The 25,495-nt window shown below is 39.8% G+C and overlaps 1 protein-coding gene across 7 annotated transcripts in view; it reads left to right on the top strand.

Moving 5' to 3' along the window:
* Window positions 1-25,495, top strand: part of ATP8A1 (ATPase phospholipid transporting 8A1) — a 241,893-nt gene that overhangs the window by 140,266 nt on the left and 76,132 nt on the right. For all 7 annotated transcript variants that reach the window (XM_073342153.1, XM_073342148.1, XM_073342147.1 and 4 more), the window contains 3 exons: window positions 5,109-5,247; window positions 6,799-6,863; window positions 18,907-19,079. In XM_073342153.1, coding sequence (XP_073198254.1) covers window positions 5,109-5,247; window positions 6,799-6,863; window positions 18,907-19,079 — 377 coding nt within the window. The remainder of the gene's footprint in view (window positions 1-5,108; window positions 5,248-6,798; window positions 6,864-18,906; window positions 19,080-25,495) is intronic.

The following is a 25,495-nucleotide window of genomic DNA, read 5'->3' on the forward strand; positions in this document are numbered from 1 at the left end:
CATCTTTAACACTTGGAACATTCAGAGCCATGTTATCTGTTTGTGCAGGCTGTATGGGTTGTGACTGCAGCTTTCATCTTCACATGCTTGGAGCAACAATCCTCTCTCACCTTGCAATATCCTAGTTTATGGAAGGATTGCTCCATGTACCACTAGGCTTACATCAGGTAATTGCTTTGCCTTCATGGCTGCACCAAAGGTGTATGGATTGTGAATTATGGTTGTGCTGTGAGTACACAGGGAGAGCATACCCTTTTAGCTGCCCCAGGGTTATTTCCTGTGGTGCACCTCTCTTTTGATTTGGGGTTGGTGTCTTGCTTCTCAAAGCTCTTGGAATCTCTGGTCTGATAAATGTCAGAATATCATCTGTGCCATTTGTCACAGGGAAGTTGCACCTCTGACTTCTTCATGGCTTCTTTGCAGACACTCCACACAGGCTCATACCTTTAAACATCCCCTTTCTCAGGGCAGGAACACACATTCTTCTTCCTTCAGACTGGAGATTTAGGCTGCAATTCCATTGCAATTCACTGTGCTTATCCCAGTGGATCTTACTTTAGTGCAACACCTGCATTTCTGCTGTCTTCCAGTGCTATGACCTAGTTTACCAATGACCAGACAGCTTTCACAAAGCAAGACAAAAGCATATAAATCAGTAAACAGTATACTCACATGCTAAGCTTACCAGGTATTACCTGTCATCCGCCTGGGATCCTGGTAGGTCCCTACACAAGTTTGTCCATTTTTCATTTCAGAATCTGTGACCCTCTAAATCAGCTCAAGCTGAGCTTTTATACAGTTTGGGGCTTTTGTTTCCTGGCCCTCTTTAACCCAGTCAAAACCATTATATGCAATTTCCCACTGGGAGGTGGTACTTCTCCAGTGCTGTTTAGCGATTTGCATTAATTACCCCCCAGTAACTTTCGTTCCTGCAGGAAGCTTTGTAACCCTCCTCCATGGAACCAGAATACAATTCCTAATTTACAAAGATAAATATATCATTTATAGATTAAAATAGTCTGAGGTTTTCATGCTTCCAAGCTCTCAGATCTGCCACACCGCACACATAAGAGAATTTGTCGCATCCATAACTACTGCCTGGACTTAGTGAGATACAGGCAAAATGGCCAGTCTTCTATAAACTAGTCCATATGGTATATTTGGTTAGTCAGTGTCCTAAAATCATTGTTTCTGGTCTCACATCATCTCTGTTGTCATGTCAAACAGACCAGCGTTCTGTATGCATTTCCCCAAGTATCTTTTATAACCTTATTAAGACTTGCCAGGTGCTCATGCACCTGCATATATAAAAAATTATTCAACTAGTCTGAAGACTGCATCCATTTCAGGCCTTTTGTTTTCTTTGTAGAGTTTTCAAAGCTGTTGCCTAAAGTTGTATATGTATTTACTTAAAAATAATTATTCCTCACTGTGGTTTCTCAGGTTGCTGTCATCTGATGTGGGAGACTGAAATTGTGGTCCCTTACAATGTAATCTAGTGCTTATGCCTGTTGTGGAAGTTTTGCAGTCCTTTTCACCTAGAATTTCTCCCTAAGGGCTTGTACTGATTGCTTCTCTCTCTCACAAAAATGACTATGCCGAGGCCACTCTAAGGGAAAATAAAAATAGAGGGGTTACTTACTAGTAAGTTTCAGAGTAACAGCCATGTTAGTCTGTATTCACAAAAAGAAAAGGAGTACTTGTGGCACCTTAGAGACTAACCAATTTATTTGAGCATAAGCTTTCGTGAGCTACGGCTCACTTCATCGGATGCATACTGTGGGGGGAGAGAAAACCTTTTGTAGTGGTAAACACCCATTTTTTCATGGTTTGTGTGTATAAAAAGATCTTTTGTATTTTTCCACAGTATGCATCTGTTGAAGTGAGCTGTAGTTCACGAAAGCTTATGCTCAAATAAATTGGTTAGTCTCTAAGGTGCCACAAGTACTCCTTTTCTTTTTACTAGTAAGTGTTTGTGTTTCCTCTGCATACTCACACTCCTCGCCCCACTGCTTTAAAATTTCAGGAAGACCATTCTGAAGTTAGGGAAGGAGCTAAAGGGTGGTTTTACACACATGGAATCCTCTGTGAGGGTGAAGGAGGAGCAGCCCCAGCTATCAGTGCTCGCTAGAAACATTTGTTAGCTTGACGCCAGAGGCATTATAACCCACAAGTGGGAATATGCACAGGAACCATTTTCCGAAAACTAGGGTTACTAATAAGTAATCCCTCTTTTTTTAAAATAATGTTATGATACACCAGCTGTCATGCTTCAGGTGCTAAAAATATTTCCATGAATTGTTTTTGCTGAAATTCCCAAAATTGGAACTATTTTATCATAGGGATTTTGTCAAGATTCAGTATAGATTATGTCATTGCCTTTAGTGTAGTCCTTATGTAAAGTAATGTTAATAATTGAATTAAATCTAGTGTAATTGTTCAAACCATGTGTACAGAAACACATAGAGAGTTCAAATCCTGTCATTAATGTTCACAGTGAAGTTGAAACTGTGGTTATTGTTCAAGAGCTTAATCTTAAAATAAATTATACTAAGGCTAAAAGAATTATTTTTTTTCTAGAAACATCCATATTCTATCAGTTATATATTACTAGGTTTCTAAACTATATTGTAGCATTGTGTAGACCTTTTCCATAGAAACCTAGAGCATAGGATGGTTTGTTTTATACATTTGAATAAAAGAAATAGCAATACTATAGTTAGTTTGAGATGGTATTGCAGTTCTAAAACCCCATTTTCAGTCGCAATGTTTAAATATAAATTTTTCATGCTTGGTCTGTTCCCCAAAGCAGCTGTTCTTTCAAAGTCTGATGAAAATGCATTCAATCATTTTGTAATAATACATTATGTATGTGTAAAGAGTATGTTTTGCAGAGAGAGTGTTTTTTAGCTACTAATAAATTTTCAGATTAAGGGAACAATAGAGTACTACTGAGGTCACCAAGCACAAAACCAAAGTGAAAATTTAATGAATACAGCAAGATTTAATGCTAAGGGGTTTAATAAAAATAAATGTAAAGGAACAAATTAAAGCAACAAAAGGCAGAATATAAACATTTTCTTAAATAGTTGTTGTCAATAGAGTTTCCAGAATTTATTAACAAGAAGACAAAGGACCCGATTTTCAGAGGCGGTGAGGACCCATAATTCTAACTGGGGAATTCTAAACCGTGGGAATTGAGGGTGTTTAGCACCTCTACAAATTGTCTCCATCTCTCTTACTGTTCCGTGCCTTCTGCTCAGCGTTGACTGGGCTCAAATAGGACAGTTGCACTTGGAAATATTAAAAGAAAGTGGGGTTGGAGGACAGTAGTAAGAACCAGAAACTTCTTAGTACTAATCTCTTCTTTTATATTCATACCTTCTGTGGCCTTTGACAAGTCACTTAGGTTCTGGTGCTAGAAGAGCAATATCTAAACAGCTACTGGGGATAAACATTTTAAAATCAGCAGTCCTGGAGAGCATACACCCCAAAGTCCTAAGAGAGTTATCTGAGGAGATCACTGGCCTGTTGATGTCAATTTTTAATAAATCTTGGAATACTGGGGAAATTCCAAAAGACTGCCAATATTCTAAAGGGCTAACTAGATTACCCAGGGAATTATAGACCAGTTAGCTTGACATCAATCACGTGCAAAATCATAGAAAGCTGATACAGTATTCAACCAGTAAAAAATGAAAGGATGGGAATATAATTAATCCCAATCAACATGGGTTTCTTGAAAATGTGTCTTGTCAAACAAATCTAATTTCATGTTTTTATGAGATTGCAAGTTTGGTGGATACAGGTAACTTCATAAATATAATATATTTAGACTTATGTTAGGCATTTGATTTAGTACTGGACAACATTGTTCAAAAAAAAATTAGCAATATATAAGCACACATTAAATGGATTAGGAACTGGCTAGTTGACAGATCTCAAGAAGTCAACCAAGGGTTCCACAAGTGTTAAGTTCTAGGCCCAAAGTTATTCAATATTTTTATCAATGGTCTAGAAGCAAATTAAATCCCTGTCTATAACATCTGTGGATAACACAAAGATTGACAGAATGGTAAATAATGGGGGCAGAGTAGTCACCCACAGTGACCTGGATTGCTTGGTAAAATGGGCCCATTCAAACAAAATGCATTTTAAAATAGACAAATTCATTATCGTACATTTAGGAACATAGAATGCAGGCCATACATATAGAATGGGGGACTGTACCTTGGGAAGCAGTGACTCTGAAAAGGATATAAGGGTCACAGAGCACAAACAGAACATGAGCTCCCAGTTCAAAGCTGTGGCAACAAAGTCTAATGCAATCCTTGTATGTAGAAATAGGGAAGCATGGGGAAACAATTTTATTCTTACACATGGCATTGATGAGACCAATACTGTAATACTGCACCTAGTTCCGGTGTCCACAGCTTTAAAAGGATATTTAAAATATTGGAGAAGGTGCAGAGAAGCACCACAACAATTATTTAAGGGCTGGGAGGAATGCCTTACAATGAGAGATTTAAAGACCTCAATCTGTTTAGTTTATCTAAACAATAAGACTGAGAGATGAAATGATTATGAAGTACCTTAACTTGAGAAGATATGAGCAAACCTAATAGAGAAAAGCATAACAAGCCCCAGTGGTTGGAAGTTAAAGCCAGACAAATTCAAATTAGAAATAAAGCACAGTTTAACAGTGAGGGTGATTAACCATCGGACCGAACTACTAAAGGAAGTGGTGGATTCTCCATCTCTAGAAGTCTTAAGATCAAGACTGAAAACCTTTCTGAAAGATATATTTTAGTCAGGCACAATTTATTCGGCTCAGTACATGCTGAAATTCTATGGTCCATGTTATATAGATCAGACTAAATGATCTAGCCTATAAAGACTGAAAAGGGAAGCTCTCAAGACTCATCAACATAGTCTGGAAAATCCTTGTTCTTTAAACCAAGGTGATCAGTACAGTTTAAGAGATGTGTGTGTGAAGAGACCAGAAAAGTAAATGTTAAAAATACAGGTTGTGGAAAAAATTGGAAAGTTCAGTAGGTAACTTCAATTTGAAGTCCTTTAATTATGTCTTTAATTCTGTGTTTTCACAGAATCTTCAACTGCTTGGAGCTACAGCCATTGAAGACAAGCTGCAAGACAAAGTGCCTGAAACCATAGAAACTCTAATGAAAGCAGACATCAAAATTTGGATTCTTACTGGGGACAAACAAGAGACTGCGATTAACATTGGTATTGTATTTGATTCTGAGGTGTAGTTAGATCTTCTTTTAAAATATAGTGACAAAAGCCATCCAAGGAATTAGAGCAAAAATGCTTTCTGACAAGCGGGATATATTGTAGAGGTAATATTATCATGTGACACTCCAGGATTTAAGTGCTAGCTGATTATGCAGTATTTTGAGAAAAAAGCTTAAGACCAGTGTATTTCATAGTACAACATTAATTTTGAATTTTCTGGCTTTACTCTGCTTGTTCACTTAAAAAGTAGTTCCTGAAGGATTTTATTGGTTTGCTCCATAAATAATTGATACTTATCTATAGTCAAATCCATCTTAACAAAACTTTGGTCCTGGAAGTTCCTAACATTTTTAAACTGTTTCTTTCTGAGGTTTGATTTGGGAGATACTGCTGCAAAGTGTGACCAGCCTCAAACCGCAGAACTCCTGCAAAGTATTTTATTGAACTCACACCAAAAAGATAGAAAAAAAAATAGAAAAAAAGTTCACATTTTCCTTCCAGCTCTATAAGAAAATAAAGAAGTACAGGTGGAAGTCACAGGGTTTTTGTTTTTTTTTTAAAGCATTTCAAAGTAGATATATATTCTTATGGTTTGGCTCACATGGGGCATCCTCACATGGAGGAGTTCTGGAGGCATCACTACAGTGGGCCTCATCTTCCAAACACTTTATTTAGGCATACAGGCTCACTGATATTAATGGAACTAGTTGTGGGAGTAAACTTACACATGTGCATAGATGTTTGCCAGCTCATACCCAAAGAGAACAAAAACAAAACCAGTTTGTCACTGAATCAGCAAGCTTGGTATTTCTAGTATTGTTACATGATTGTTATTTTTCTTAAAGTGTTCTAGATAGTCTATTTCCATTCCTTGTTCCTAAAAGGTTATCACAGTAGAATGCCAAGTCAATACTAATATGAATGCGCGATGTCACATACATCTTATGGCTGTTTTATTGGGAATTTTTATAAATCCTGTAAGAATAGTTTATCTAGTGAAAATATGGTTCTGTTCAAGTGATAACATCATAAGAACAGGATGAAAATATTATCAGGCCAAATATTGCTGGTTGGAATTATTTTTACATTTTGTATTCCAAAAAGTTGCCTTTCTTTTCTTGTGATAAATACTGTAAAGAATAGGCGAGACTTTGTCTTAAGCACACACAATTGTGTACAATACATTAGCATGTGTCAAACTTACAAACACAAAATCCTATCTGCATACACACCTTACGTGATTGCACACACCCAGCGTGGTTATTTATGCACACAAGCACCTGAATTGCATACTCCCATTGGTTTTTGTACATGAAAGTTATGGGATTTATAAACGTTTGTGCACAATTACATACTAACTATTATAATCTTAGCAAAATGACTATGCTATCATGTTAGACATTTTACCATTGTTCTCAGTAGGTCAGAGTTAGGCCAACATTGAATGTTTTTCAAAATTTCATCTTTAGTTTAAAGAAGAAATATTTGGTTAAATTATAAATGTTATGTGGTGGAACAGTTATTTGTAACATTTTTTAACAGGTCACTCGTGCAAACTTTTGAAAAAGAACATGGGACTCATTGTTATCAATGAAGGGTCTCTTGATGTAAGTAAAATCTGCAGATCCTTCAACATGAAAAAGAATGATTATAAGCCCCATTAAAATGTTGTTTTATTTTACTTAAAATATCCAGATATCTGTAAAATATTTTTCCTTTGGGAGAGAAGCAACTTTAGCATCTATTTGATTTTAGTCTAGTGTAGCAAACTCTGTTAGAAACTATTAAAACTAATAGTTTAATTCCTTTTCTTGTTTTATTGAAAAAAATTATTTTATTTTCTTGGTTTTGGTCAGTTAGCCAAAATAATTTTCTGTTTATTATGCATCAAGAATGCTGCATAATAAAATATTGTGCCATAGTGCTGCTGAACGGCTAGAGCTAATTCATGTGTTTTTATATGGAATATTTAATATTTGGTAAAGCACTAATTAGTGCCTGTGTATGGTATGCTTCAAACATTATTGTTAAAAAAACTCAAATGACTAAGTAAATATTGAACTGTCAACAGTAAGAATTTGATTTACCAACTTTATCATTTTAATCTCTTAAACTTGAGTAAGTGATTGGGCCAAATTTACCCCTGTTATAATCAGATGCAGATCCACTGACCTGTGCCAGATATGTACTTTGAAATCCATGTGTAATAATAGTGTCAGTTACCATTTTCTAGAGCTCAGATTTATTGCATGCAACCTTTCTAACAATGTGGTTAAATGTAGGAGAGATAAAAATGTTGTGTTAGCTCATAAAAAACCACCCAGAAAGGTTTTGATCCCTATGAGCTATTTTTTGCCCTTTAGATTTCTAAACAACGTACCATATTTCATAAATGCCAGAAGAGAATCTTTAGATCAGGAAAGATTATGACATTAAGTGGGAACATCTCCTGGGGCTGAGCAGGGTAAGGAATAGAACTATTGTCTCCCTTTAAGGGATCCCTGAGTAAAATTAAAACTAAAGAATGGAAAGAAATCTCTTTTGTATGAAAGTTACCTTTGCCCCTGAAAGACTTAAAGGGAAAACCCCAAAAGTATTAAGATTAATTCACCATATAGTTATGTTCAGATCACTTGAAGTTGAATCTGAGGAGAGGAAGGGATTATAGGAGTATGAGAGATGAATTGGGTAAAGGCAGAGCGAAACGGAGGGAGAGGGAGTTAGTAAACAGAAAGGAGAGGAGAGTGAGAAGCATAACAGGGAGCACGATTAGTAACTGAGGGTTTTAGTGGTAGTGTATAGGGGCCACAAGACACCCAACACCCAATGAAAAAGCCAAGAAATTAGAAGATAAAAAATTCAGAGTCCATGTTTGAGACTTGAGTAAATGCTGTGTCAAGAGACTGTGAAGGCTCCTCCGACCGGTTATTCTTGTTATTTTCCCATGTGTTGCTGGCCCTGGTGCTGCAGAATTGAAGACTCCTCTGAGTCCCGTAAGTGTGAAGGAGCACCAAAACTGCTGCCTGGCACAGCAGGGGTTAAAGAAAACCTGTGGACTCAGCTAGCCCCGCCCCAATATACCTGCAGCCAATGCCAGGCCTAGTAGGGGGAGAAAAGAAGGGAGCCTGGCTCAGTTGGGGGCTGACTGGCGAGGAGGCAGGTGCTCTCTGTTTACCTACCTGAAGGGACGAATCAGTGACCTACCAGTCAACGCAGCCACTGGAGGCAAGTAAGCCTTTCCCTGCCAAGAGAAGCTTGCTTACTATGGGGTAATTGAACTAGTGGGGCCTTGCCCCAGATTAAAGAGACTTTAATAGGAAGTTACCCACAGAAATGGGTCTTGAACCCTCCCCTCCTGGCAGAGAGGCAGACCCATCAACCCCTGTTTAGGGGTTGAACCACACAGGACCCTGGAGAGGGTGCGGGTCCCCCTCCACCTGCTCTAACCAGCAATCTGGCCACTAGGCCACCTGGCCACCAAAGGCGCAATCACAAGGGGTGGAGAATGCGGGCAGCAGCTTCGTCCCTGCTGAAGGGAATTTAAATAAAAACAAACAAAAGGAAAGCTTTTGAATGGAGATGGAACAGCTGCTGAAATGGATGGCTGAGCAAAACACTCAACAGCAACAGCAGCAACTCCTGCAGCAGATGGCCACGCAGCAGCAGCAGCAGTTAATTCGTGAATTGGCAAGTCCAGCAGCAGCTGGTCCAGCAGGTGGCCTCCATACTGTGACCCAGTGCTCCAGCAGAGCCAACTAACCCCGCCCCATCAGGTTTACCAAGTTGGGGTCTTATGATGATCCTGAGGCTTTCTTAGAAACTTTTGAGTGGGTAGCTGTGGTAGCCCAGTGACCCCGAGACCAATGGGCGGCCGTACGGGCCCCGTACTTAACCAGGATAACACAGAACACGTATTATGCTTTTGACCCTGCTGCTGCCAAGGAATATGCCCAGGTTAAGGCCGCGATCATCAGTGCCTTAGACATTTCGGAGAAGACATTCCATCAGTGCTTCTGGGGGGAACGGTAGCTGCCGTGAGCTCGACTCCACCTGGCCACCCAGAAGCTGCGGAACACATTCTGGAGATGGCTCAAGCCAGAAGTGAAGTCGGGAGCGCAGGTTGCTGAACTGGTCCTGCTAAAACAGTTTGTCCAGATCTTTCTTCCTGGGGAAGAGAGTGGGTGTTGCGGCACCATCCAGAGACCATGATGGATGCCATCCAGCTCACTGAGAATTACCTAGCTTTCAAGTCCTCCATGATGACAACCCCCCCAACCCCACCCCAGGGGTCGGTTGGGACCAAGAGCTCCGTACCACCAAGGGATGGAACCACCTGTAGACCCCAGTCCCTTGAGTGGCATAGACATGCTCCCCCCCCTTACCAGAGCCCCCCTTACCAGAGCCCCAAGGACCAAAACGTCTGGAAGTTCCCAGAACCAGAGGCTCGAACCCCAGGTTGAGGAACCAACAGTCAAGTCTGGCGGATATACAACTGCACAGTTTTCACATACAAATTCAGCTTCTGTGTGAAAGTCTGTTTGAAAATTTGGCTCCCTATGAGAAAACATGATGACTACAGAGGTGCTATGGAGTCACTTTTCTGACTATAACTCCACCAAAAGCACTTATGAGCATGCAAGCATGGTCCACACTGATGTCAGGATGAAAGATATCCATGATCACCCAGAGCATAAAAGGGTTTTTAAGTGTTGGTTTTGTTTTTTTTTAATTATCAGCAGTGGCATACTTCTCACCTTTTGTCAATTGCCGAACTAAAACATTTTCTGAAAAACTGTTCAGGATCCAAATTAGTGACCAAATATGTATAAATGTAAAAAGCACATATATTTTGCTTTTTTAAAATCAACTAAAGATATAGCCCCTATTTACATTCCAAGGCCTGTGTCCCGAGTTATATGTGCCTCATAAGAATTCATGACATCAAACAGAAAACTAAAAATATTTCTTAACTACCTACGCTTGTTTAGAATCATAGAATATCAGGGTTGGAAGGGACCTCAGGAGGTCATCTAGTCCAACCCCCGGCTCAAAGCAGGACCAATCCCCAACTAAATCATCCCAGCCAGGGCTTTGTCAAGCCTGACCTTAAAAACTTCTAAGGAAGGAGATTCCGCCACCTCCCTAGGTAATGCATTCCAGTGTTTCAGCACTCTCCTAGTGAAAAGGTTTTTCCTAATATCCAACCTAAACCTCCCCCACTGCAACTTGAGACCATTACTCCTCGTTCTGTCATCTGCTACCACTGAGAACAGTCTAGATCCATCCTCTTTGGAACCCCCTTTCAGGTAGTTGAAAGCAGCTATCAAATCCCCCCTCATTCTTCTCTTCCGCAGACTAAACAATCCCAGTTCCCTCAGCGTCTCCTCATAAGTCATGTGTTCCAGTCCCCTAATCATTTTTGTTGCCCTTCGCTGGACGCTTTCCAATTTTTCCACATCCTTCTTGTAATGGGGGGCCCAAAACTGGACACAGTACTCCAGATTAGGTGCTTCAGAAGATTTCAATTTGTATAGGTGATTGTGAAGTTTACAAACTAGTATATGCTTGTAAGAGATTTCAAACAAGATGTGTATATTTGAAATGAGTAACTTCTAGTAGTAGCCTAATTCTCTTGTAATAGGATTTACAATATGAATCCATTAACTTATAGAGTTGCTTCTGATTTACACCCGTGCAAGTGAGAACAGAATTAGAACAATTATATTTTAAATATGAATGGTCATTTTCATTTTATTAACAAACTAATTTCTTTGCTAGCATAATACATGACCTTTTAAAATATTGCCCAAAAAAATTCTTCTTGAATTCCAGCTAATTCATTTTAAATGTCTGAATTGTCAAATTACACGTACATCAGATAAAAGAACAAAAATGAACAAGACAAACTGTACAGTGGTGTATCGCTACATCACTGAATATAAATGTCACAATCTAGTGATCTGTTTAAAATTAGTCTCCATACTACTGACAGTCAAGATGTAAAAAATCTTAAAATAAGAACCTACAATATGTAATTCCTCCAAAGAAAATAGGTCAAAATCTCAAATAAATGCTTAGATATTTTTAAACTTGCAAGAATACATACACTGTGGTTTTGTCACTGGTATTGATTCTTTTATTTCTAAGATAACTAAAATTGAAAATGCTTTCATTTAGAAAATAAAACCCTATCGAATTTCAGATGTGGTGGCAATGAATCTTATGAAAAACATTAAGAGTTATCATTTTGGAAAAAAGCTACAGTCCAGGTAGAAGAATGCACAGTAGATGTGACTTAAGGGAAAGAGGCAGATGGTATGAGGTCTTTTCTCCCTTCACAAAGACCTTTTGTTGAAGATACATAGTCCTGTAGATTGTACTCAGAATGAGTAGCGAGTTCTGCTGTACTAATTGCACAAACACTTTTCAATATGCAAGCGTGTTCCAAACTGACATTTGCTTTTGGTGGAGTTATATTCAAAAAAGTGACTCCATAGCACCACTACATCCTTTGTGTTTTCTCCCAGGGAGCCAAATTTTCAAACAGATATTCACATAGAATCTGACTTCATATGTGAAAACTGGCCAGTTGTACATCTGCCTGATCTGACTACATAAGTCATTTTTTTCAAAAGTAGATAGTGTTAATCAAACTGTGTGCTCAAATTTAGAGGTAGTTTATAAAATTTTAGCTCTATGTCAGTGTTATGCTGCCAGTGTTTTAATAAGTTGCTCTCTTAAAAATGTACTACTTCAAAAATATGTAAAATACGTTCCACTACTGCCTGTGGTTTTATCTGGGTGGCTTGAAGAGATCAGGTGTATCAAGCAGTCTCCACTGGCTAGTGTGCTTGGTCAAGCCAGCACTGGATTTTCAAATTCTGTGGGATGGGGATGAGTCGGCACACATTGACTGGGAAGGAAAGAAGCGGGCTACAGTGGTTGCAGAACACTGGCTCTCAGTGCAGCAGGAGTTTGGCCCCAGCTCTTCCCTTCCTTGCACTGCTTACAGGGGGCTGTGAGGACTACATCCTTCATTTCCTGTGTGATCTTACTGGTGCTGGTGAAGAACACAAGAAGGGAGTTGCCCTTGCATCAGCTGTCAGAGCAATGGTGGATGCGCTTGCTGCATAGTGACTGCCTCTGCTGAGCAGCAACTGGCTCACTTCCAGCCTTCCGGGAAAGCTACATTATTTTAACAAGCAAAGCTGGCCTTAACATTTTTGTGCAGACATGTGAAACAATTGTTAGCCAACAGGCGCAAAAAAAAAAAAAAAAACCAAAAACCCTCTGATTGCTGTCTTCCATTTTCCCACCAATATACACAGGGCCAACCTAAGGAATTTGGGCAGAGTTAGCAAAATGGTTCATTAGGCTACATCCCAAACTTAATTTACTCATTTTACATAAAATTTGGGATGTGAGAGGACCTGAAGATACTACTGGCCTCCTAATTCTGAAGTGGAGACCAGGGTTTTTTTGGTCCTTTCAATCCTACTGATTGGTTTATTTTAGTTTAGAATTTCAAGGTTATCTCCGCAAAGGTAGAAAATTACTTTTTAAAAAAAATGCAAACAGATTCTCTTTCTTTGGGTTCAAAAGCCATCTCTCTTAAAGAGCTCACATGACAATGCTGCATGTCATTAATGGGCTGTGGTTGATTGTTTCAGTAATTCTACTTAATTTGTTGATACAAACAGGTTTTACTCCTTGTAATGGGGTGCAATCAGCTCTTGGTAATGCCTCCTAGCCAAGTGTGTGCATGCCTGCAGTTTTTTCTCAATTTCCCCTGCTCATGGTGTCCCCTGTCGGCCGCTGTGCTCGTGGTTGGTGATCCAACCCTCTGGCCAAGGCATGCTCTGTCCATGTGCAAAACAAACAAACCCCTTCTGGGGCACACAATCCAAAATGTCCCCAATATCCTGCAGCCCTCCCTGGGCTTAGTCTTCTAAAACAGTCCAACAGGGCCTGTCATGGTACCCTCAGTTGGTATGTCCTTCTCTGCTGCAGACTGAACTCACTCTGACCCTGCAGCTCCTTTTATATGGGCCTGCTGGGTGCTGACTGGCTGTTTCCTGCAGCCTTTCTCCTTGGCTGCTTCCCCTGCAGTCACTGTAGCCCGCTTGGAGGACCTCTCTACTGCTCCTTTCCTGGGATGGGTGTGGCAGGATCCTGAGCCCTCTAGCAACAGGCCTCTGGGTCTAGTCCACCCTGTCACACTCCTGTTATCACTGCAGAGTCTGAATAGCTATGGAAAAGCATGCTGTATTCAATTCTGCCTCGTACATCAATACCAAAATGATCAGCTAGGCTTCAGTTGTACAATATTTATCACTGGTGTTGGTGCAGCAGCAGGAAAAAACACAGGTTGATTCTTCTAACTGCCATCTTCTGCATAGTTAACCTGAGATTTGAAAATCTTCTTTTGTATTGGATACTTCCCTATTTGATTTGGAAGTACTTGAGAAATAAATATGGAACTCTGTGATATTATTTGTACAAAATCACTTTTTGGAGTACAACAGTTTAAAAGCCCCTGCAAAAAACTGGAAAATCTCCACATAGGGAAGGTATTTTTAAAAACTCTTTTAGAATGCTTAAAAGTAGTTGACAGTTTCACTAAGTTTGCAATGAGAGTTTTTAAAGATAATTTAGAGAATCAGATTTGTGCTTCTTGTATCAAGAACAAAAATGGAAATTGAGGTGAAAAATAAACTTTGTAATCAATATCAGAGTCTGAAGTTAAAGAAATCATGTGTGCAGAAGTTAGAAATAGCCATAATACATAGTATCTTGCAGTGTTTGTTAATCAAGAGCACATGGTTTGAAAAACAACTGTTCAGTGAATTAAAATATGTTACTGTAATTGTAAGTCTTTATTTTATAAATTATTTGCTTAGAGTTTCAATTTTATGTAACTGTAATTTAGTGTATTGTTAATAGAGCAGAATCTACCTCATACTAAACATTCTAAGAATATGTATAGCCATGGCACAATGTTACTGTCTGGAGGGTGTAATTGGAGACAAAAAGAGAGGTCTGCCTTCTATTGCAATTTCAACAGAGAAAGAGAGACTGGGAAATTAAAAGGAAAAATTCCAATCATAAAGAACCCCTGTCATCTTCCATCTGAGGAAGAGAATCAGGAAAACTTTGTAAAGCAGCAGAGGCAATGTTTGGGCAAAAAATATGTATTCTGGAAAAAAGGGTTGGGACAGACCCTAGAATGCTAGTCCCATTAAGCCCATTTAAAAGTGTTTTTAAGAATTACTTCTGCTCAGTATTTGTATGTTAGATTGTCATATTTATACTAATCATTGAAGTGATCCCATGACCATTGAACTTAACATGCCCCAGGCTAAATAGCGTGGGGTTATTGTGAAGACAATCTTCCCAAGAGAAAAAAATACAGAAACTTTATTCCTGTGGAGCAGCCCTCATGGAGTGTATATTTTCCTCAAGCCAAACTTTCTATACAGCAAGGGTATAAATAAGTTTCTCTGTTCCTGTCGACCTCCAAAAGGCTTCTTTGCAGCTGGGCTTTCAAGCATAAAGCAGGAGAAAGAGAGGGTAATTGTAGCTTTCTGAAGGTCACACAAAGAACAAGAGTTACTGTAAATATTTAATCTCCATTTCTCCTTCATATTGCTTTCATAGAGCCCCACTGTAGGAGATGCGGTAACAGTAATCTACCTGAAGAAGTGGACTGGGAAGTCCTGCTATTTAAAACAGTGATAGAAGTACTGTCCTCCCAAAACAAACATCTCCTGTTGATGCTGTGTTCAGAGAATAGGGATTTGTGAGGCTGTGAACCAAACTCTTCATAGCAGCCCTAAAGATTTCAGATGCTGTCTTATCATAGATACATATAATAAAAACTGAGGTGATGAGGGTCAGGCATGGGAACATCAGATACTTCATAACGTGAACTGATGCATAATATTATCCATTTAATCTCCAAAGACCCTAAATAGTCCATTTGATTTTTTTCTAAACAGCTTAGGTATAAGTAGTAGCTAACAGCTCTCTTATCATTCCTGGTATGTAGATTTACCTCTCCTGAAAGGTTTCTAAAAAAATTGTATTTGGTAGCATAATTAAGACTTTCTGAACTACAACATGACTGCTTTGATGTCCTGGGACAAGGACAGGGCCTTCTGCCCTAAGCCTAACAACCCTGCTGATGTATGAAGAGAATAAAGAGCCTGATGCATTGAGAAGAAATTAAAGAGAGACTTAAATAAGCCCTTTCTCCCAATGTAGTAGAAAGACATTAGATACACACAATGAGTGAGTTAACTCTTGCCTGCTGTTCCTCACAACATCAGACACTCTTCTGATTTATAGCAAACAAGCCCATGTTGATGCCCCGTCTGGCTGTCTGGCGTGGCTCATGACCATGTGTGCCCACCTCAGGGCAGACTATTAGAAAACAGGGCAGACACCCAAATTGATGATTTGTTCTATAATTAGATTTCACCAAGGCAATAACAAGTGTGAACTCCTGGATCACTATACCAGTCTTACTATGAAGTCACAGATAGTCTCCAGTCTATCTTAATATTCAAACTGGACTTTGTGATAATAGGTCACTTAAGCCAAAAATCACATCACATCAGATTGCTCCCAGTCCCAAGAGACCAATCACTTACCCCAGATCAATTGCTACTCTAGATCTTACACAAAAGATCTCTCTCGTAGCCAATTCTATAGTAAACTAACTAAAGGTTTACCTAAGAAAAGGAGTAAGAGTTATTGAGAGATTGAAGCAGGTAAAATATATGTCCAGGTGACCCACAGTCGATAATTCCAAATGGTGGCCGTGATGTAAAAAACTGCCAGTTTCCCAAAAGTTTCTCAGGGCTACCCAGAATAACTCTGGAGATCTGTCTCTTCTCATTCAGTAGTTCCAACCTGTTAGAATCCAAACAATCCAGAGATGAAGGATCTTTCCCTGAATCCATACTTACAGCTTCTTCTCACAGAAAACAAGCTGACAGGGTCACTACCCATGTGGACCTTTCCTTTGATGACAGAGACTGAGGAATCTATTTAGAGATTTTGACCACACAATGACCACTTGCTTTGAAATTAGCACTTTTCTAAGTTCTTCATTTGCATTCCATGTTTCTTCACTGTTTGATGGGTTATTTAGTTACAGGGGTATGCATAACATAAATGTTTGCTACTCCATTATAACAGGATACACATACGTAAAAACAATGCATGTAATATTCCATTCATTTTCATGAAGTTTAAACACCAAACGCTCTTATACACTTAACAGTTACTTTATCTATGCTAATATACAAGTGAATTGACCTGGGTCTTCAGCATAAGCACACCCCTTACACCTATTAGACAAACCACAGAGGGTTTGAGTGACCACTTATGTGAACCACTCCAACTCCAACATTCCAGCTGAGATTGTTGGCAGTGGTATCTTTTTTTAAACATGCACCATCAGGTATAAATAAAGATCACTTCATTCCAGATGCATCATTCACACAGCTCGATAACCTCCTGATATAACACAAGTTGGCTGAGATCCTCCCTATCCAGGAAATACAATGAGACTAAGATATCAGTGCAAATGTTGAGAAGATCCCCTCTGATCTATGGGAGAAAGGATTTGAAGGGCAGCCTGATAGCCCTTGGCTCTAGCAAGTTGATTTAGTCTTGACTCCTGCAGTCTTCAAATACCTCAGCAGTCAAAGATAGTCAATATGCTCCTAAACCCAGAGTAGAAACAGCCTTATTTATCATTATTTGAAGAGCAGGCTGAGGGAAGGGCAACTTCTTGAAGACCTACTCTAGCTGTGTTGCCTCACTAGAGCCTTAGACCTTCTTAAGAAGAAACTCGTTGGGGGTGAGGTTAATCTTTGCGTCTGCGTTTTAGTTGGCGTCAGTTATATGTAAATCTAGATTAATGGGGCAGTAGTTCAATGTTTTATGTTTGGATGGCTGCATCTTTGCAACATAGAGATAGAGAGGGTTTGTTTGTTTATTTTTGATTTAATTAAAGCTTTGAATTTGAAGAATATTTCAATATACAGCTTGAAAGCAGCCATTGGTCCTGCCAAGCTGGGCAAAGAAAAATGCATTAATGTCACAAAGGGGCTGGAGCTTCATGAAGACCTGCTCATATCTAAGCACACCCAGAAGTGATTATTTGTAACTTTTATTTTTTCCACACCCTAAATGTATCAACACATGTTTTCCTTACTAAGAATTGTATGTCTATTTCAAATTTAAATTATTTTTGCTGTGGACTGTTTAAATAATCTATGGTTCAAATTTTTCTACAGTGGGGGAAAAGTATATGTTTTTTTCACTATCCAGAAATTTAAACTACAACCATATTTTGCTTAGATTTTCCTTTAATATTATATATACAGGCAAGAACCGAGAATGAGATAAAGAAATATTTATCCCAGAAGTTGAATATTTTGGCAAGTTATGACCATGTAAAAAGGAGGTTATATTAAAAACTGTTTTGCAGCTTTAGAGTCATCACTGTTGGCTAGCCCAGTAATTTATATATTTGTTCCTAAACAAATGATATCTAAAATAGTTGAAGGCACTGGCATATTTTCCCCAGATATTTTTGATGTAATAATCACAAGTTTTTCCAAAAACTGCAAAAATAAATGTAGATCCCTAATCTAATGACTGCACCGCACCTGAAGCGGGGGAAACATTGTCCGAGTTTGCCGAAGGAAAGCAGCAGTGGGAGGGAAGGAGGTCAGAAATTGATACAAAAAGGTGGGTGGTGGTCAGCTTTGTGGCACTGACTCACCCCTGGGAAATGTAAGGCTTTAAAGGTGCAAGCCCTGGGTGTTGGAAGCCCTTTCTCCAGGCAGCATGCAAGGCAGCACCCACCCTCCCTCCCGAAGAGGTGCGAATATCAGGTTGGGTTAGGACCTGCTGTGGGCATTGCACTAGTCACTCCTTTTTAGGGAGGGTGGGAAGTAATTTCTCCTTCACCACCATATTGGCTTTGGTGGAGTGAGGTTTTTTCACCTTCCCCACAGCAAGTGTCAGAGAGGACCCATTATGGTGAGGAGAAAAGGTGGTAGGGGCTATATGTCTCAACTTATTTTGTAAGTGTGGGGTGGATATCCAGTGCAGGTACTCCATAGGGAAGGCATCCAGTGACCAGATAAATGGCCTGGTAAAGGACTTAAAAAGGGGGTGCTGGTTAAAGGAACAGAATGGAGTGGGTTCGGGGCTCCTGTGATTGGTACCTCAGGGAGCCAACCCTCATTTTTATAGCCCACCTTAACCCTCCTATGAGTGGGGATGGATGGTAAGGTCCAAACCATGGGTTGGCTTGGGAACCTGGATGGAAAATGAACGGGCACTGGTGGAGTTATTTGAATAAACATGGAGTTGCCTGTACTATACTATTTTATCTGCTGGGCAGTCCCAGACATCTAATAATAAAGTTGTGGCCTGATTAAATCCATATCAAGTGTCTTCTGTCCTTCTTTCAGTATAGCCAGATAACAAATTAAGTGGAGTATATGTTTGGTGATAGAAGTACAGTATCAATTGCTGTTTACTACTGCATTAAAAAGTACAAACTATTTTGAATGGAGCAACAAATAGAATTAAAAATAATTAACATGTATATTTGTTGTGTAACAGGGAACAAGAGAGACCCTAAGTCATCATTGCAGTATTCTTGGTGATGCTTTGAGGAAGGAAAATGACTTTGCTCTTATAATTGATGGTAAAACACTGAAGTATGCCTTGACATTTGGAGTAAGACAGTATTTCCTGGATTTGGCTTTGTCATGTAAAGCTGTTATTTGTTGCAGGTAAGGCTTGAGGTGTGTTCTTTTTTTCTTTCTGAATATAAAATACTATCCAGGAGTAGACTTGTTTCTGGCACCAGTCTTATTGAATACATAGCTAGCTAGATAGTTTAACAACATATGAGAAAAGAGAATATAAAAGGTCAAAGTCAATAAAGATTTTATAGAAATAAATTATATATTATAATTTATTGTTTGCATAATATGTGATCGTGCAGTGGAAGAGGGTATTGTAATCCATACTACAACACGGAGGAATTAACAAGCAAAACAGGAGTCCAGGATCTGGCTCAAAGATAGCTAGTGTTTACCCAAAATAGGATAGGGTCAACAAGATTCAGGCACTGATCTCTACAGGGTTATCTATCCACCTTTAACTCCAGCTGCTGGGTCTTGCGTAGAGATCACTTCATAGAAAAATTGCACATGAGACAGCTTCTAAGACTTTTTATAAGCCTGGACTAATACCCAACAAAAAGTGCAAAGGAAATACATGTTTTGTTAAGACCTTTTCTTCACAATCAGAGCCCATTCTCCTGATCATGGCCATAAGTCTATTGAGATTGGTAGCCCACCATAACAAGGGGACTCGTTCAAGATCAGAGAAGCATCAAAACATTAACCTAGAGATAAGAACAGCTTTCTCTCTTGGCTTCCTCCAAGGCCCATACGACCAGTTCTTCTTGAGCTTTCTCCTGCCTTTCCAGGTTACTTCCTGATTCTTATGCACAGATGCACATAGATGCAAAGCAGCCAGTCCCTGTGTTTGCTATCGGTGCCATGGAAACCCCATGGCCCCTATGGTTCAGTTTCTCCTCCAGCCTGGACTTGCTGGTCCATGACTTGGGTGGTAGATTCCATTATTTCAGCTATCAATAAATAAGTATTTAATTGATCTCTTCTTTAGTCTTAATGAAAGGTGCCTAGTGCTCCCATCACTTCCACTGAGGTCTGTAGTTGCCCATAGATCAAAGGCATGTTTGCTGGCAGCAACCAACACCCTATAACAATAAAAAAGTGTCAAAGTGTTACCAGTTTCAGTGTTTGAGTTTAATGAATACATTTAAGTCATCTAAGATCAATTGATCTTCTTGCTTTCTGATTAAGTATTTAACGTCATGTAGATGAAAAAGGATAAGAGTTATTACTGTAAATAATCCTGAGATTCCACCAGGAATAAAATGGAAGTTTGTATATTTTCATTCCTGAATCTTTTTTTAATCAGAAAAAGTATTTCCATAATATTTTGGCCTTAAATGGCTTTAAATCTGGGAATACAAAGATTGGAAGTAATATGAACATACGTGTTTGAGTAGCATCTGCAACTTTATTAGGAGTATTACACCTAAGAGCAGGAACTCCAGGAGATGAGGGGTAAAGTATAAAATACTCATCCTGTGATTCATGAGGGCATTTTGTTAGGAATGCTAGACATTATGTGAATCACCAGAGTAACAGAACAGATTATTTGGTGGTATCCACCAAATAAGAATTTAGATTACTGGGACTGGAGGGCTAGAGGTATCAATTGGGATCAAGAGCAAAATGTAAAATATGTCTAAAATCCCTGAAAATAAAGTGTGAGCAATGTGCAGGGGATAATTATTTTTTCAGTTATTTTTAATTACGTTCTGATTTACATTAAAAAGTTTGGTTCTTTTTATGTAGATAATTTTATGCAGTTTCTTCATATTTTTCTGAGAGGGCTTGAAAGAGAGGGAAAAAAGGAATAATACAAGAAGGAAGCATCTATGCTGAGGCAGCAGGGAATTTTTTTCCTCTGTGAAACTAGACTATGAATCATCTGTCATGCTCCTGTAAAAAGGAGCCTGTTTTAGCCTTCTGTATCAATCTTTTCCATGGCAGGACAAGCAGACTCTCCAGACTTGGCTGTGAGGCATGCTTCCAGTTGAGCAGAGGGAACATTTTATTAATACCAGCAGTTTGTGTTGGCAAAGAACTTGGCTAATGCATGCATTCATAAAAACTTTATTTCACTTTTAGTAGCTGGTTCATTTTTTTTAAACCATCATTAACACCACCTTTTACTCTTGTAAATTAACTAATATAAATAATGTGCCTCCACTGCCCTAATTCACCAATTTTACTAAATTTCTGTTGAAAGAGAGGGGATCTGTCCTTCCCAGAATCTCATTAACTGCCACAAAGATATCATTTTTCCGGTATAAATAAGAATAATTCTTTTTTGAGGGCCTCTCAGCATTCCCATCCTCATGAATCCCTGGGCCTTGAGCTTCCAGAAACTTCAGTAAACTGTGTCCTTTAGGGTTGCAGGAACCCCATCATGGTACTGAACTTTTGGTGCCTGGTATTATATAAGGAGATGCAGTGTTTAAACTTAGCATTTCACTTCAGTGCTAGATTTCTGAAATTGTGCTACAGTCTTTATTCAGTTGACAACTCAGCCCATGTTCCACCTGGGCCGTACTTCTCACCAACCTCCCATGAGTAGGAATACACAGAGGCACTCTAAGAAAAGGTTCACACATCTATTCCACTCAGATGTGCATATGCTCACCACACTGGAGCCAGAGAGTTTTCTGAAGCAGTACCTTTTGCAGCAGTCCATGCACCCTGTATTTCCTTGTGGCCTCTCCCAAAGCTATATGAGGGTGGTGGCTGCCCCAGCTCCCCTTAGTTTCTTCTCACTGCCCATGGCCTGAGTCAGAGATCCCCATGTGATTTACCTGACAGTTTTTCTTCTGTGTAGATAGCTAGTTTAATTTTCTCCTTATCTGTAAAGAGTTAGCACCTGTTAAGTTTTCATTTATATTTTAAAGTGTTTTAATACTGTAGTTAGTTTTCAGTGCTAAACATCATTGGTATGCAGCACTCAAGAGGCTTTGAGCACTACCTGTTGTACGAAGTGTCTTTTCCAAATAGAGACCTGCATGCCTTGCTGCCTTTATACCTCGGTGAAGGGTACATTAAGGAGAGGTCCAATATCTGCCACTTGTTCAGAAAAAGAATGCAGATTTCAGGAGACTTACACCTCAACCACCACCTCATGAAGCAGGTGATGAGACTTGCTTGGCTCTGGGCCTGACTAGTGATCACCCTGCTTCCTGTGCACAGACTCCAAATGTAGCTGTGGTTGTCTCAGACAGACCCCTGGACTTGGCCTCTTCTCCTTGGAGAAAGAGAGGTCAGTGTTCTACAGGGCCTACCCAGAAAATAACTCATAAGACAGACCAAGGTGACTTAAAGTCGAAGAAAACTTCTTCTTTGAAAAAGGACTCAGGACACCATCAGGATTCAGCAGGTACTCCGGATAGAGCTGGACCATCTGTCTCCCCAGTACTGCAGTAGGAGGATGTCAGTACAATACCCTTGACTCTGGTACAGTCTGCAGGATGACCATTTAGTCTAGTACCAGTGGACACCGTTACAGCAGCAACATTTCTGGTACTGACAACTCCACGAACTTATGGATCAGGAAAGGAATTGCTGTGCCTCTTTGTCTCAGACTCTCCTGTGGTTCATGAGTCAATTGCTTTATTGGCACCTCCTTCAGTATGGGAATCTTCAGTCTCCTCCGCTCTGATGCAGAGATTGTTAGTGGTACTGACGCCAGTATCATCTAAGAAGTATAATAAGGGCTCAGCTCCTTCTCCAGTACCATCTTTGGTATTGTTGCACACTGTGTTGGCACCAGTACAGTTTTCAGATGCCATTCAATCTTGGGCACTACATCGGCACTGAATGCTGGTACCAGAACAATAATTGGTTTGGGTAGCAACTCCAGTCTCTACCACCATACTCACTACAAGTTCTTTCCCAGAACCATCTCAGGAGGCTGTGCCATCAATGTCTCGTGAAACCTTTATGATACCAACTACCATACATGCCTTGGTGCTGATGTTAACCTCTTTACAATTGGCAAAAGATCTACCAGGTCGCCTAGTAGCCCCAATAGGTGTTGCACTCCCCAATGCTTACTGATCACTCACAGTCTGGTTCATTCTACTGGTTGTTTGCTGTCCCTCTCTTGACACAGATGGTCTAGCAAATTTTCCAGATTGCCTCCAGAAGGGGAGCATTGGTCCCTAGAGTGGGGCTGATCGTACAGCAGGGACAGATCACTGTGGCCCAGCTCTTACTGACTCCCCATGCCTTACACTTCCCTTCAATGGCCATTGTGTGTCTGGTGTGTCTCCTATTCCCCAAGGTCATGATCATCACCCCACACTAGGGGAAGGTCATCTGAGCGCATGGTGACAAACCTTCCAGAGCCACCTGTTGGAAATATGGAAAGATACTGTTCCCCCAGAGCAGCCCATGCTGCAGGAGGAACCATTGCCTTCGGAACCAATTTTATTGCAAGACGATTCATCTGAACCCGTGTTCCTCCTTACCCATGACTTAATGGTCCCAGACAGTTGATTTTAAGTCTCATCAGTAGCTTTTGAGAAGAATGGCTGCATCTTTGGGTATACAAGCTAAGCTTGAACAACAAAACACACACTTTTAGACATTTTCCAGGTGTTTGCCCCTCCCTATTCGTGTAGCTCTTCTAGAACTGGCAAAGACCTTATGGCATATGCCAGCCTTTCTAGCCTCTACAGCTAAGCACGTGGATAAATGCTATTTTGTCCCTATGCAAGGCTTTTAGGGTTTTAATTCCCATCCTGCCCCAAGCTGCTTAGTATTGACAGCCACTAAGGAGACATTGTTCCAAGGGAGATTTAAATAAAGAAAAAGACACCCAGAGGCTTATCTTGTTTGGGAGAAAATAATTATTCCACATTCTCTCTCCAGATGCATGTAGCAAATCAGCAAGCACTGATAGTTAAATAGGACTTTGTAAACTGGGATGCAATTAACTGAAAAGCTACTGGAGAGAAGGCAAGAGAGGAATTTAAGGCTTTCCTGGGTTGGCTAAGACACAAGTCCAATCTGTTGAATTCATAGATTTATAGATTCTAAGGGCAGAAGGAATGTTGTGATGTACCTAATGCTTGATGGCCTCTGCAATAACAATGAGGCGAGCTTCCTGGATACAGAACTCAGGCATAGCTACAGACATTCAACAAACTATTAACGACTTTCCTTCTGATGGTTGTTACTTGTTTTTGGATAAAAGTGATGAGACCTTACATTCTTTTAAAGACTCTAAGAATGCTCATAAGGGTCTATACTCCAGCCCCCAGAAGATTCCAATGCATATCTCGACAACTTCAATACTGCCTATAGTATTATAGGCAGCCTTTCTACCAATCAAGGCAACCATATTCTCAAAAAAGAAACACAAAATCGCGAAGTCAGACATGGAAAGCAGCCCATATGCATTCTCTTTCAATGACAGCAGTAAAGTCATTGGTGATCTTCCTACCACCTTGTCCCCCCGACCATTTTGGGGGGTGGATTATCCCATTTTCTCACTTTTTGGGAATCCATAACAATGGACAAATGGGTCCTAAACACTCTGAGACTTGGATATTCTAGAAGCAAGACTATGCCAAGATAATTCTTATAGCTCCAGCATGGTTGAGACAATGCTGGTTCTCAGATCTTCACAGCCTCTTGATTTAGGCTCCAGGGCCTCGGCCTCCTCTTCCAAACCTACTATCCCAATAACATGGGCAGTTATTGCATCCAGTCTTGAACAGTTGGTACCATACAGCATAGTTGTTGAGTGGCTAGATCAGGCAGAGAAAGACTTCTCACTGGCAGTTCAGAGGATGTTCTTAACAGCAGAAAACAACCCATTACATCTGCTTATTTAGCTAAGTGGAAGCAATTTTCAATGTGGTCTACTCTCCGTGGTGTACCTTCCTCAGAAACTAGGATTCAGGACATTTTGGAGTACCTGATATATCTCAGATTGTCATGTCTTTTTCTGAATTTTCTGAGAGTCCATTTTGTGGCCATCTCAGCAATTCACTCTCCTCTTAGGGAAGATTTTCTAGATTTTTAAAAGGTGGTATTTGTCTTTCCCCAATGAAGGATTCTTCACCTTAGTATTGTGTTCGCTGCTTTCATGGGCCTTCTGTTTGAGCCAATGGACACCGGTTCCTTGCCTCACTTATGTCAGAAGACATCTTTCCTCATAGTGAATATGTCAGCCAGAAGAGCAGGTAAACTTCATGCTCCCCTGGCAGGCCCCCATTATAAAGCTCAGCAGAAAACAGTAGGACTCCTGGCTCAGTACAAAAATTGTTCAGCGGGAGGAGGCCAGCAACTGCAACAGCAGTGCAATAAAGAGTAAAACAGTATAGTTGCATAGTTAAAATGTTCATTCCTTGACTTTTTTGTAAAATTAAGATTCCAACATCTGTTAGCTCAACAATGTTGCCCACTTTTAGTATTTATCTATTCCTGTTTTTCTATTTTAATATGTAATTTTATTATATTACTATTTGTTTGTAAAATAAGCACATTAAAATATGTAAATAACA

The sequence above is a fragment of the Lepidochelys kempii genome, chromosome 4, assembly GCF_965140265.1.
Source record: "Lepidochelys kempii isolate rLepKem1 chromosome 4, rLepKem1.hap2, whole genome shotgun sequence".
Classification (NCBI taxonomy): domain Eukaryota; kingdom Metazoa; phylum Chordata; order Testudines; family Cheloniidae; genus Lepidochelys; species Lepidochelys kempii.